At 41.2% G+C, this 14,035-nt stretch overlaps 1 protein-coding gene across 1 annotated transcript in view; it reads left to right on the top strand.

The window, feature by feature from the left end:
• The window catches only part of LOC106885228 (pleiotrophin-like), a 57,862-nt gene extending 47,156 nt beyond the window's left edge, over positions 1 to 10,706 (top strand). Inside the window, exons 2-4 of the mRNA XM_014937229.1 lie at positions 7,668 to 7,774; positions 9,289 to 9,462; positions 10,504 to 10,706. Coding sequence (XP_014792715.1) covers positions 7,669 to 7,774; positions 9,289 to 9,462; positions 10,504 to 10,706 — 483 coding nt within the window. The 5' untranslated portion in view covers position 7,668. The remainder of the gene's footprint in view (positions 1 to 7,667; positions 7,775 to 9,288; positions 9,463 to 10,503) is intronic.
• Positions 10,707 to 14,035: the final 3,329 nt, after the last annotated feature.

Raw genomic sequence — 14,035 nt, 5'->3', positions numbered from 1 at the left:
ACAAAATTGTTCCAAAACATAACCATTGTTAGAAATGAGATTAAGGCATGTTTTTTTTTAGCCAGACATAGTGTAATTTGGTTGAGCAATCAGTTGTTATAATTAAAGGTTCTTTCCTTAAACCTTGGCTCACTTTTAGGCTTAGATCACTAAGGCTATAGTAGTAGTTCTGTTTGAAATGAACACAGCATTTATTTGGTCCATGGAGGTGCAACGAAATAATGAAGATCAAGTTGGCTCATGGCTTTGTGCTGTGAGAAGAGTTTGGGGATTTTTACCCGTAAGGAAGCATACAGAGAAATGTATGCAATGTCTATGTCTACTTTTAGTGCTCAGGAGGGAAAAAAATAAGGTGAATAAAGATTTAGCGTTAGGTAAAGAAACAACATTATGGTGGCAGGGTGGCCATGACAAAGAAATAAATTACTGCTGTTGAAAACTGTAGTAGTCAGGGTGGAAAGCAGGTAATGAAAAGTTGGTATCTGGAAGACATTTGAGTGAGATCAGAGAGAAAGATCAGGTGCAGGTGGTCTGTGCAATGAATTGGAGAAGCTAGAAAGATGTGTAGTACCTGCAAATGGATGTTATTGGGATAGCGTGCACGCACTCTGAAATAGTAATCATGACAGGTAGACAGAATTTGATGGTCCAGAAAAGATAGAAACCAGATTAAAAGTGATACAGCTGTAATGGAAATTAATGAGACACTGTGTAAACGAATAGGAACTACTGGTATGCATAAGATAAGATTCATATTACTCAAAACTACTTTGGAGGAGTATGGAAGAATATCTTCTGGTTTTGTGTCAACCCAAAGTTGGATGTGAATTTAGTTAGAAGTATTATCCTTGTAGTATTTACATGAGAAAAATATAAGGAGATCTCTCATTATAGAAGGGTTTATCTTTCCAAATTTAGATTAGAAGGTAAGTGGTGCTGATAATAATAGGGGCTAATTATTTGTGGATGTGATTTCTTCACTACCTACCACAGGATTATAAACAGTTGTAGCTATATTAGAATTTAATTCATTATGACCTTACAGCTCATCCTTAAAAATAAGCACTTGTATCAAGTGTTTATAAAGCTGATTTGGTTTGAAAACAAATACTGAAATTTCTTTCCCCAAGAAAAAAAGAGGTGGAAAAAAGCCTGTAGAGAGGAATACCAAATTTAACTGGGGAGCAGCCCACTAAAGAGCTATCAGGAGCTTGCAGGAATTTAATAAAATGGTACTGATCATCCAAGACAATAGTGTCTTGGAAATCCAGAAGTGACAGATTGCTGAGACTCACCAAAAACCAAGATGAGTTAAGTCTTGCAAGGGAAATGAAAAGCAAATCTAATTATTTTTCCCCTAATCCTGCAAATAAATACAACTAAGGAAATATCTATGTGTATGAGGGTGAACATTTTACAGTTGAAAGAGGACAGTTCCCAAAGCACTAGCTCCAAAAGTGCATGAGCTTTTTCAATATGGGAGATGGGGTAGGACATAGGGGCATGCAACCAGACTGTGAATGAGAAAGAGACCTGGAGAAGCAGAAGTTTCTGCAGCTCTTACAGAGGTCAAACTCCTAAGAGTCAAATGGTCTTAACTTGACTTTTTCAGAGAAAACTCTGTGTGTCCACCTCGGAGTACTGCAAAAATGGCACTTGACATTTCAGAGTCATTATAAGTGTTAAAACATGCATCAAATACTTCCTGCTGTTATACAACTGGAGCATAGCAAATATAATATTTCTATTTAAGAAGAGGAGAAGAAACAGATCTAGGTAACTGCAGACATGTTCATCTGCCCTTGATGGACTGCAAAATAGAACACATTTTGAATAAGAGAATAATTTAAGAAGTGGAGGTAAATGTTAAGTTTCATTAAACACAGCATGTGTTTACTGAAAGGAGACTGATCTCCCAAACTAGCTCACTTAAAAACTGATTTTATAGATGTGACTAATCTGGGACTAATCAAACTGTAATTTATTAAAGTATTTGTTGTGGGACTTGATGTGAAATTATTCATTCAAGCAGGAAAAATAGAGGGATTAATGCAAAACGTAGTTCTAATGCGGGTAAGGAGCTTAAGGAGGACTCAGAAATGAGCAGTGTTGTGAAGAGAAATATTGGTCTGTAGGAATTTAAGTCTGCTTTTGGGATGCATTTTGTTTATTCATGATCATAGGATAAAAATGATAGTGTAGTAAAAGACAAAGCTGGAAGTCATAGTTATGCTCAAAATATTGCTTATGGGCAAAAAGGAACTAATGCCTTATATATATATTTATATAAAGTAAAAAATACGTTGTTAGTATAGTTGAAATGTTATACAATCTAATCCAAGAATCATTATTAGTGTAGATGCAGTTATTACAGAGAAGGAATATGTCTACACAGATGTTATAATAACCATAACACCACCACAACCACAATTAAAAATGTTATGCATACTCTCAGATTCAACTGCTTTTCCTAATGTTATGCTGACCTTTTCCCAGCTCCTCTCAGCCCTAAGGCTGGTAGTTTTGTTGCAGTGTCAGTGGGAGTGATGGCTAGAGTGACTTGTCAGCACCTTGAGTCCTTTGCCAGGAGGAAACCAGATGGTTTCTTCTTCCTCAATTTCTGATCAACTTGGAGTTGGTTGTGTATATTTGCTAACATGCTTTTGGTCTGCAGCTCAATGTTATGTCCAAACTTAGTATATATGACACCTTTTCAGGTATGTTGGAAACTATTTCTGTGTTCTCTTTCTTAGTCCTGTATCCAGTTTTGTCCATCTCCAGGTCTGCATTCCTTTATCTGGCCATGGGTGAGTTGTTTATAGCTGGGGCACCTTCATTCTCAAGCCTGTTTCCCACCTCATATCTCCCATACTTGTGCTCCTCTACATTCCAACCTATGCCTCCACTTCTCAAGGCCTTTGCTAAGATACCAGTCCTGTATTTCTCTGTAGTACATTATTATAATAATCATAAAACCTGGGTGGCTCCATGCAATGGCATAGAAAAGTAAATGAAATTCACCATAGCTAGCTGGTCAATTAGAAAAATTGCTGTTCCGGCCAAACCAAATGTGACAAAGTTGCAGACAGGGCAAGGAAAGCTCAGAGAGACCAAGCCTTGACAAGCCTCAGTCCTGGGCCTTGCAAACCCACTACAAAGCCTGTGACCTGTGACTAGCAAAGGCAATATATGCAGTATTGCAATACCTGCAGAGTTGCAGAGTAACAGCGTTATCAATGTTTGGGATCTTATACTGTAAGAGCTGGAGGATATGAATGGGTTAAATCATGTAAGAAAGCCTGATAGTTCAGAGTGGGAGAGTACACTCATAAGGACTAGTAATAAAATACTTGCTTCTATAATCAGGGACCTTGCCAGTTGCTTTGGAAAGAACAGATGAAGGGAAGGGCTTGTGGGTAATAGTTATTAACAGCAAAAAAGCCACCTGCAAAAGGCATATGTGATCCTAGGATGTGCTGTGTATGCTAGCTTTAGTAAGGCTAGGAAAAATAAACACTTGCTCACCGATGGAGCTTCATCTGAAGTTGGTTTGTTGGATTTTTGTTGGTTTGTGTTCAGGAAAGACTTGTTCAGGTGTGGGAAATGGAGAACCTGTGTCTGTGTTAATTGCATGAGTACAGAGTTGCTCCAGCGAGCTTGACTTGCACAGAGATCCAAAGGTCTACAGAGCACAGTATGAAAACACCTGGACCACCTTGAGCTGCCAACTTGGGTATGAAGGAAGCAAGCTGCATTTGAAGGGTCTTGGGGTAGAGGGAGTAAAATTTTTCTCCTGGGCCATTAGGCAAAGCCTGGCACTGCATGGAAGTGTCTCTAGCACTTATGGACCCAAACAGAAGTGTCTCTATATGCTGTGCTATGTGGAAACTGGTTTGGGTCTCTGGTAGAGCTGGGCTTTGTGTGTTGCAGTCCATAGGATAGGTATTTCCTAAAAGAGATTATATACTTAGTCATGTGGACTGAAGTCATATCAGGAAACGAATCATTTAATTAATTAGGTTGGGGTAGTGGGGGATTTGGAGTGAAGAAGGTCCTTTAAACTGCAGCCATACTGTGACTTCTTCCTGACTCACTCTCTGGTGCTCAACATGCAATTGAACTCATGGATGTATGGTTGATGAACTCATTAATTTTCTGATTGCTTCCCATTTTTTAATTTTCCCTTCAATTTTTACTCAAGCAGAGATTGACTGTGAAATCAACTGTAAGACTGAAGTAATTCCCGTGCCTCATTTTTGTTGGAATAAGTCACTTGCTAGGGTGCATCTCAGCTGGGCTTTGGTTCTCACCTTGTTATGTGCTTCATGTTTTTGTAACACTCTCTGTTTTAAACTGTCATTAACTCCTTCTCTCTTCTCTCATTCCTGTTTTGGTGATCTTTTTGTGATTGCTTACTCTCTTTCTCTGATCTTGTTCCAGTTTATAACTTAAACTTTTCTAAACTCTCTTTCTCTCTCTTATCTTTTCTCTCTTTTGAAGTTTCCCAGAGCTCTCCCCACCCCAAATGTCTCTTTGCTTTCCTTCACTTTAATTTATGTCTCTTCCTCTCAGTGTAAATGCCACTGCCATTTGTTTAAATGCTGCTGCCTTGCTCTGTTTAGGGGCTGTCGTACAGGATTTTAGAACTACTTTCCCTTCATAACACAGATTCGCTTGTTACCATTGGTGTAGATAGAAGGCTCATTACAAAAATCAAGCTGTTGAGGAGTCGCCCATTTTGCATTTCATGAAAGACTTTTTTTTCATTGCTATTAGCAATTTTGGCAATTCTTTAAATCAAAGGTTGAACTGGGAAGGTTATCACAGAATCTAACGAAAAGGAAAAATTTTCACATTTGAATTTTGAAAAAGTTAACCCAAAAAGATGAAGTTATTTTAGGTAGAATATATTGCTCAAAAGCAAGTCCAGTATGACGAGCTTTTTCTCTTCATCCATCTTTTTAATGGCCAGCTGAAATATTTGCAAGGAAAACTGAACATTGAACTCAAAACATTAGTGATAGGTGGGATTTTCTGGCCTTCTGAAAAAAATATATATTCAGTGGGCGCTATATGTAGGCTGTTTATAATTTTGTGGGAGCACCTGCCCTTGCTGATCTATCATGTGGAAAACGATTACGTAATTTTCTGTAGTTATACTGGTTACATCAAATTAGAGGTGTTGGTGTGGTGAGAAGCAAGGCCTCCATCTGTACAACATGGCTTTTCACTTGTTGGTAATTAATAGCAAATCACTTCAGGAAGCAGCCTGGCTCTCTCTGCCAGGGGGATATATATATCTCTCCGCAGGTTTAGTGTTTGCCTTCGACAACTTGGCAAGTGTTTTGGCTGTTGGGAGACTTGGAGTCTTAGGAAAACATGCTATATTAAGGCTCCGTGGGGTTTTGTTTATAGGGCTTCTGGAACATTTCAGACTCCAAAACCCAACTATTCTCCCTGCCTGTTTTGCTGAAAATAATGTTGATCAGATTTGATTTTGAGTCTCAATATAAGGCAGCTTCCCTACAAACAGTTATCCATGGCTCCCGGTGACTGTGGGACTGTGTGTGACCATATCCCAGGTCCCTGGGGTGGGCAACAGGGATGTAGGAGGGAATCCCAAGCCCACTGCAGGCATCTCTTGCCTGTGGTGACATCCTGTGTAGCAAACCCACTGGTGCTGCCTTGTTTCAGCTTCTGACGCCCACAGACAGCGCACTGTGACAGTGTCTTCAAGTTGTATAGAAGTATTTGTCTCTTCCATATCTTTCCAGACAAGCCCTTAATACTTCTTCAACAAGGGAGTCTGGTGAGTTCTTTAGAAGAGAGAAGGTGAGGAGATAAATTGCTGGGAAAATGGGATGTGAGGTGAGGTGCAGTGATGCTGGTGGTCAAGTTTCTGCAGTGGGGAAAGTTTGGTGTCTTAAAAGTATTGCAACTGTGTTTGATTATGGAGAACCAGTTTGAAGTAAGGTGAATAAAAAGGGAGATTGTGTATTTATTTTTTATTGCTTAATTAATTTATTTATTTCATTTTCTGTAAAACAAGAGAGGCTCTAAGTGGAAACATGTAACAGAAGAAAGGGAAAACCAAACTCAAGCTCACGAAGGACTCGTGCGCTCTTGCTCCAGGCTGTCTGAATTTACTGGAAGTGCTGGTGGTCCTTTCTTCATGATGGGAACTGGTACTTTCTTTTGAAGTAAATCAAACTGGTGCTAATGACAGCTCTTTCAGACATTTGAATGCCAAGTCTCTTGCAATCTTCACATGAATTGTATTTAAAGAAAGCGAATACATTTTATCATCTGGCTTCTAGCATGATATTAAAGCTGGATACTTAAAAGTCCATGTGTTTTGGATTCCTGTCCTATTTTCCATGTCAATTACAATTACTTTGCTTTTGAACAAGAGGTAGCCAGCAGGGACTACTGAGGAGTGCCAAATTAAATTTCAAATATATTTTGTTCTTTGTTCATGGCGAAAATTATTTCTTCCCTAAGGTTGCTGTGCTCAGCAAACGAGCTCAGGTTGCCTCTAAACTCTCTAACATCGGTTTAGCTGAGTTTTTAAGGCCATCTTAGTGGCTAGCACTGTTGACACCTCCTTGGAGGACTGGTGTAGTATGAACGCCATGGTCCCTAGTTGAAAAAAAAAAGCAAGCTGGGGAGACCATCCATCCAAGCAATGCCCAGTCTGCTGTCTTGGTATCTAGCTGTCTACTAGAGACGTGTCTCTGGGAATTGGGAAGGTTGCTAATTGTTAGCATGTATATTTGTTATGGCCCTGCTTTCAGTTAAACAACACCAAAATGAGATAGTGCAAATTACAGCAAAATGAAAGAGAAATATGTGTGTAAACCACTGAAATTAGCCAGCTCTGAATGACTTCAGTGATTGGCTAATAATTGATGCTTCACCACCAAGCAAACGTTTTTAATTCCTTTTTATATTTGAATGTTTGCTTCCCAAATTCAGATTTTGGGTTCATTAGCATGCTATGGGTAGCCCATAGCTGTGTGCACAAGTTCTATCTCTGTGTCCATTTTGCATTTAAGGCAATTAGCTTAACTGATATTAGGAAGAGACACTAATTGGAGGGGGAGGAAAAGGTAGGTAGCAATATGCCAATGACAATTAAGATAATACAGCACATATTACCTATATAAGTTTTCATGAAAGAAGGTCTTTTCATATATCAATTCAGCCCTATAAGGACTTGAACCCCTGCAGAGTGGAGAGTGCAGCATTCTATACTTCATATGTATGGATAAGCTGAAGCACAAAGTGTATGTTTTGTTTAGTTTTACACAATAAATCACAGTCAGACATCAGGAAAGAAAACAGAATTTCCAGGCCCATCAAGAGCCTTGATTCTCTGACAGATTTTGAGAAGGTGAGCAATAATTACTGAACATCCTGTGGCAAAACATCAGCAATGTAGGTCAGGGATTTGGTACACAGGCTGGGAAATAATTGTTAAAAAACTTTGGGTAATTATCTTCATTCCAGAGTGAATACATTCTGCCAACGGTTAATTATGATTGACCTGCTTGTGTCTTGTGGCCCTGAAACGGAGCTTCCCAAAAATGCTATAGCAACACTTTAGATGGGGCCCCAATTTTTACCTTCTAACCAACCTTTTTTTCCTCTCTCTTGTTAATCCCCAGAATGCAGCAGCAACAACAGCGTCGAATGTTCACAGCTGCCCTCCTGGCACTTGTTTTCCTTCTGGCAGCTGTGAGTACCACAGAGGCCGGCAAAAAAGAGAAACCAGGTAAGGTCCAGTGTAATTCAGAGTTAATCCCCAGGATAGATTGCATGTGTGGGAGAATGTCAAATGCTTCTCAAAAAATGGTTTTGTTATGAAATTCAGGTCATTCGTTAACCTTTTGACATGCAGAGTAGGGATTTGTGGCTGTGACATGTTTTTCTGTGTTAAATAGGAAAACAGAAAGTAGTTTCCATGAAACCTGGCAGCTTGACAGCCCCAGAGACTGGAGTCCTCAGTTTATCACAGCGTGGGTATTGCAAGGCAGCTTAAAATTTACTCTGGAAATAGGTTTATGCTTGACTTCGGGAGAACCAAACAGGAGTGATGAAAGAGCAGTTATCATGTTCCTTGTTCAGTGCTGCATGTGACAATGCTATGCCAATGCTGTGTGATGTGTAAATCCTCCAACAAAGAACTGAACTAACTCGCTGCTGCAGATAGACAGCCAGACATCCAGCGGTAATTGCTTTCTGTCAGTGGTGAACTCAGACCTCATTATAGGAGAGACAGGCCTGGGGTGGAAAATTCATATGTATCCAACCCAGTTTTGACATCTTTTAAGGAACACATCTTTTGGTGGGTTTTTTAAAGGTCTTAGTATTTACAGGCTACTTACACGCTAGTTAATATGACCTGTGAGTCTATAAGAATTAGTGTTTCCATTAAAAACAAGGTGTTTGTGACCATTGGGGATATATGGAAATATGAGAAAACGTGAACATAAATATACAAGAACTAGAAGGAACATAATTTTATGTAAGGTTATTCAAAGTTACTTGTGATGTTTTGAGGGCTTAACTGATTATTTTTGCAAACCCTCGAGTTTGATAACATTGCTGTCTTTTCTCATTGCACTTCAGTTTAAGGATTTAAATGAAAACATGATCCTTATTTTTATCTCTGAGCAACAAACCCACCTGTATTAATAGCATTTTGAGTACACTTCTCCATCTAGTTTTTAATTTGCCTTTGGAGTTTTGGTCATATTCTGACATAAAATGTGACATGATATTCCAAGTGAAAAGTTTGTATCTCACTGCCATTCCCTGGAGGTGCTCAAATCTTCTGATACACAACATCAACACACACATTTCTAAGCTGTATGGTGTGTAGTGCTTCAGTTGGAACTGAAAATATTTGCATGCCATCAGCTACTGGAGACAGAGTTCCCCTTCTGAGAGAGCACGTTTTGGTCAGTGACTCCTGAGGGTTCCGAGGTGATTCCCCATGCTAAAGATGACAATCCACTTGAGAATATCTAAGTGGATTAGTAGACGTGGTATTGGGACTGAATTTGAACGATCCACTTTGCTTTGGGGTCAAAGAGGCTGACCTCTCTCTGCAGAACTGTAAACTGGATGCCAGACCTTTTGCTTTTGAAGCAATTGTTTTACAAATGTCTTCGGTCTCCACCTTTTCAGGTGCTGTGACTGATTAGCAAAGTTTAGGGTCTTCTCTGTAGGGTCTGGGTACTGACCACTTCTCTTGCTTGGGTTCGGTTCCTTGTCTTCATCCAGAGAAAAAGGCGAAGAAGTCTGACTGTGGGGAATGGCAGTGGAGCGTCTGTGTGCCCACCAGTGGTGACTGTGGACTGGGAACGCGCGAGGGCACTCGCACTGGAGCTGAGTGCAAGCAAACCACCAAGACTCAGAAGTGTAAGATTCCCTGCAACTGGAAGAAGCAATTTGGAGGTAAGCATCACTCTCTCAAGGCATTTGCGTTGATTTTTATTAAAGTATGGAGCAGGAAGCCTGTGTTTTCTGCTTAGCTCTGCAAATGTCTTGGTGAAGGGACTACTCCTGTATTTGAAGTTCATTGATACAAGAATACATAAGACATCAGAAAACAGCTTCTTTAGAGCAAAGCAGCTCCTCTCAGAGAGTCCATATAACCTACTTATTGTAAACTCAGCCTTCCAGCAGCATGCTGAAATCAGCTGTATACAACTCTATTTAAGGCAGCCATGTAAGCTATATGTTCACTCACAGCTGTGAATCTCTGCAATGGTTAACACAGGTTTCACATGACCTTGCTGTGCGTGATTTGCAGCACGGAGCATGGGTAGCTACAAGTGTGTGCATTGAAAGGAGTGGATGAAGACCAGTGTGTTTCATCTATAATATTCAGTTCAGAAGGTTCAGAACATAATGGTTCAGAAGGATAGTCACATCTACCCTGGACAAGATGTCAGTCCAGGACTCAGATCTGATTACTCTTGCAAACTTGGCTTTTTTCCAGTAAACCTCTTGTGGGGCTTTGACAACATTGTGACCTTACCAAGACAATCAGTGCAGCAGTTTTGGATGTGACGAGTTCATAGTTGCACATACGTTCTTGAAACTATTCAAGCCTTATTTGGTAACCTTTTGCATCACACAACTTGAGGAACAGCCATATAGGAAGTGAATGACATTTGCCCTGTTGGTGTTTCTTTTTTTCTTTTTTTTTTAAATCTATTTATTTATTTATTTATTTGTATCTTCGTAGTTGAATGTATTTTCCTTTTATATGACAATAATGCAATATCCATGCAAAATTTTAAAATATTTTGGGTGGAAGACTGCAATTATGACTGCAAATTATCTTAAAGTTTCCTTGAGATTCCTTTCTTCAGTTTCATGATCCTTTTGTCTACAAGCACTGGCTGTCTGTGATACCTTATTAGACTCAACATTTTTGTTTTCGCATTCAGTCATTCTGTTTAAAAAATGCTATTTATTTACTTGTTGCAGCGGAGTGCAAATACCAGTTCCAGGCCTGGGGAGAATGTGACTTGAATACTGCCCTGAAGACTCGAACCGGGAACCTAAAGAGAGCCCTTCATAACGCTGACTGCCAGAAGACTGTCACAATCTCAAAGCCCTGTGGGAAACTTACCAAACCCAAACCTCAAGGTAAATTCCATTTGCTGAGACCTGCACACTGCTTCATGTAAATCACTGCTTTTGTGATGTCTCACGTCCTTCGGTGGGAACTCAGTAATACAGCAGATTGTACTTTTGTGGCCTTTTCTCAGTTCTGCACTGCTCCTGTCTCTCAGCAGTCAGGCAGACTATTCCTGAGTTAGATAGTCACACACAAGAGGTAAGCTGAAGATCAGAGCTCCAATTTTAACCTCAGACCACCTGTGTACTGCTACCAGTTTGCTGACGTCACTAGACCTCTAAAGTACAGATGCTTTTCATAACTCATCTGTTGATGGGAACAGACCAGCATGCAAAAATGTCTCTTGATAAAGACACCTTTTATATAGGTTTTGTTCGGTATCAAATAATGACTAGTTGAAAAAAGGACTGCTTTCCTTTTGGACAGGTGTGGTGGGTTAACCCTGGCTGGATGCTGACCCCACCAAAGCTGCTCTATCTCTCCCCCTCCTCAGCTGGACCGGGGGAGAGAAAATATAATGAAAGCCTTGTGGGTTGAGATAAGAACAGGGAGATCACCCAGCAATTACCATCACGGGCAAAACAGTCTCGACTTGGAGAAAATTAATTTAATTTATAATAAAAACTAATCTTAAAACACCATCCCCCCACCCCTGCCTTCTTCCCAGGCTTAACTTTACTTCCAAATGCTCTGGCTCCTACCCCCATAGTGGTGCAGGGGGACGGGGAACAGGGGTTGGGGTCAGTTCACTGCCGCTCCTTCCTCCTCAGGAGAAGGACTCCTCACACTCTTCCACTTCTCCAGCGTGGGGTTTCTCCAACAGGAGACAGTTTTCCACAAAATTCTCTGACGTGAGTCCTTCTATAGGGCACAGACCTTCAGGAACAGACTGCTCCAGGGGATCCCCCATGGAGTTACAAGTCCTGCCAGAAAACCAGCTCCAGCATGGGCTCCTCTCTCCATGGGGCCACAGGTCTTTCCAGGAGCCTGCTCCAGCGTGAGCTTTCCACAGGGTCACAGCCTCTTTTGGGCATCCACCTGCTGTGGCATGGGGTCCTCCATGGGCTGCAGGTGGATATCTGCTCCACCATTAACCTCCATGGGCCATAGGGGGACAGTCTGCCTCGCTATGGTCTTCACGGGAATCTCTGCTCCACTGCCTGGAGCACCTCCTCTCCATCCTTCTTCACTGACCTTGGTGTCTGCAGAGTTGTTCCTCTCACATATCCTCGCTCCTCTCTCAGGTGGCAATTGCTTGGAGTTGATACTATCATATATTCCCCTCCCTGCTCCGCCTCTTCTGGCTGCTTTTGCACAATTTGTTTTTCCCCTTCTTAAATATGTTATCACAGAGGTGCTACCACCATTGCTGATGGGCTCAGCCTTGGCCAGCAGCGGGTCCATCTTGGAGCCGTCTGGCACTGGCTCTATCTGACACAGGGGAAGCTTCTAGCAGCTTCTCACAGAAGCCACCCCGTAGCCTCTCCACCAAAACCTTGCCATGCAAACCCAAGGTTTGAAGGGATGAAGCGATGTTCTGCTCACTGCATGCTGAAATATGTGGATGTTCTGCACTGTTTGGGTTGTATATTCTTGATTCAAATATAGCAGGAAGGAGAGTACAGAATGTATATGTCTTATTTAAATGCAAGTGACAGTGTAATTCCTAGTACACGAAGGCATATGCCCCGCGTTTGTGTTTCCAGGTGTCTCTTAGACAAACTTATTTTCTTTCCAATCATTAAAGCCTTTTAATGTACTCTTTTGTTGGAGTAGCAGGTGTTATGTGTGTAGGATGATTTATAGTGGGAGCTAAAACTGTGAGATCTTGTTTGAGATACAGAGGTAATGTGTTTTAAGTGGATTATACAAGCTATGCTACCCTGGCATTTGTTTGCTTAAAACCAGCTAGGTTTAACACATACCAGGCTCTGAATACTCGGATAATTATAAAAATAAATGAGGTTAGGAGTGACAGGTGCAACTGGGACGAGCAATTTTCAAATTGTGGATGGTGGTGCACCATTGATCTGAGGAGTAGCTGCAGGTGGCCTGCATGTGTGTGTGTGTGTGTGTGTGTGTGTGTGTGTGTTCCCTCTGCTTTGCAGGCAGTACAGCTGTAACTGGTCTTCCTCGCACGCCATCCATGGGGTTATCAGCAGCTCACCGAGTCTAGAACCCACGTAGACAATGACAAGCCCTGAAGCAGAAAGGATACAACGAGATTTTCAGAGCCCAGCTGACTTGGTTGAGTTGGCAGCAACAGACATCTTCATTTGGGGATGGAAGTGACTGGGTGGGAATGCAGGAAGGGCTCCGAGCTGTGTGATTGTATTGTTTATTAGCTGGGGGGGAGGACTTTTTTTTTTTTTTTTTGTTTTAATGGTAACTCTTCAGATATGTTTTGCGCCTTAGAGGAAGCCCCCAAACAATTAACGATTACCACACAAACCGGTTGGAGTCCCATGTGCCACCATTGTACGGAGTCACTGTTCCGATAGCCTCACTTGTCACTTCCACTTGATCTTACCAAAAGTGATTAGAAACTTCAAAAGAACCAATTATGCAGGCCATTGTGTTGCAGACCTGGCGCTTTCTTTTAAGCCTCGTGCTCCTCCCTGCGTTTGGTCTCTCCGTTTTTAATTTCTAGTATTTGCAAGACAGACTGCTTGACTTACTGAGAACATCAGAAAAGAGAAATACCGAAAGCTCTGTACTATGTAGCTTTCCCTACCTTGTTCTTTTAGGGCTTAGTGACTTCTCCCTCCATTAATGCACTGGGGAGGCACGTGGTTTGTGATGGTCACTTCATGTGTTTCCAGTTACACCAGCTACTGTTTGAGTAAGTGGCCTTGAAAGGTAGAAGAAAGATGCAGCTCCGCTGTAGGGAAAGGTCGTAGGATGTGAACAAGTGTTGACTGAGCTGTGTGATAAGAAAAACATCTGAAGCATGTGATTCAAGATTCATCCTTTAGTCTCGAATCTTCAGGGGTGAAAGGGGAGAACTTAGCACAGTCTAAAAACAGCAGATCTCACAGTTCAGCAGTCAACCATGGCGTCTGAAACATGAAAAAAATTACTTATGCTGTCAGCTTCCATTATTTACATGATCTTTCTGTGGTTGAGTCGTGGCTGTGGATGTGCAATTCAGCTAGAAAAATTGCATATTTACACAGATGGGTGCTGGCATGTGACCAGGGCTTAAGCAAAATGCATGGTTAGAGGTAGAAATCAAATACAGAGAGTGGTGAATCCCTTTTTGAGAGGTTTGGTTACAAGGTGCAAATGTTTACAGATGCTTATGAGTATGAAGGGCTCTCTCAGAAATGGTGGTTCTTAGGAAAAGGAAGGTATTGCAAACAGCTTTGGGTGTTTGCT

Source organism: Calidris pugnax, unplaced genomic scaffold (genome assembly GCF_001431845.1).
Source record: "Calidris pugnax isolate Ruff unplaced genomic scaffold, ASM143184v1 scaffold1, whole genome shotgun sequence".
Taxonomy (NCBI): Eukaryota; Metazoa; Chordata; class Aves; order Charadriiformes; family Scolopacidae; genus Calidris; species Calidris pugnax.
The sequence above is the reverse complement of the archived record's forward strand: the minus strand, read 5'-3'. Positions and strand labels throughout refer to the sequence as shown.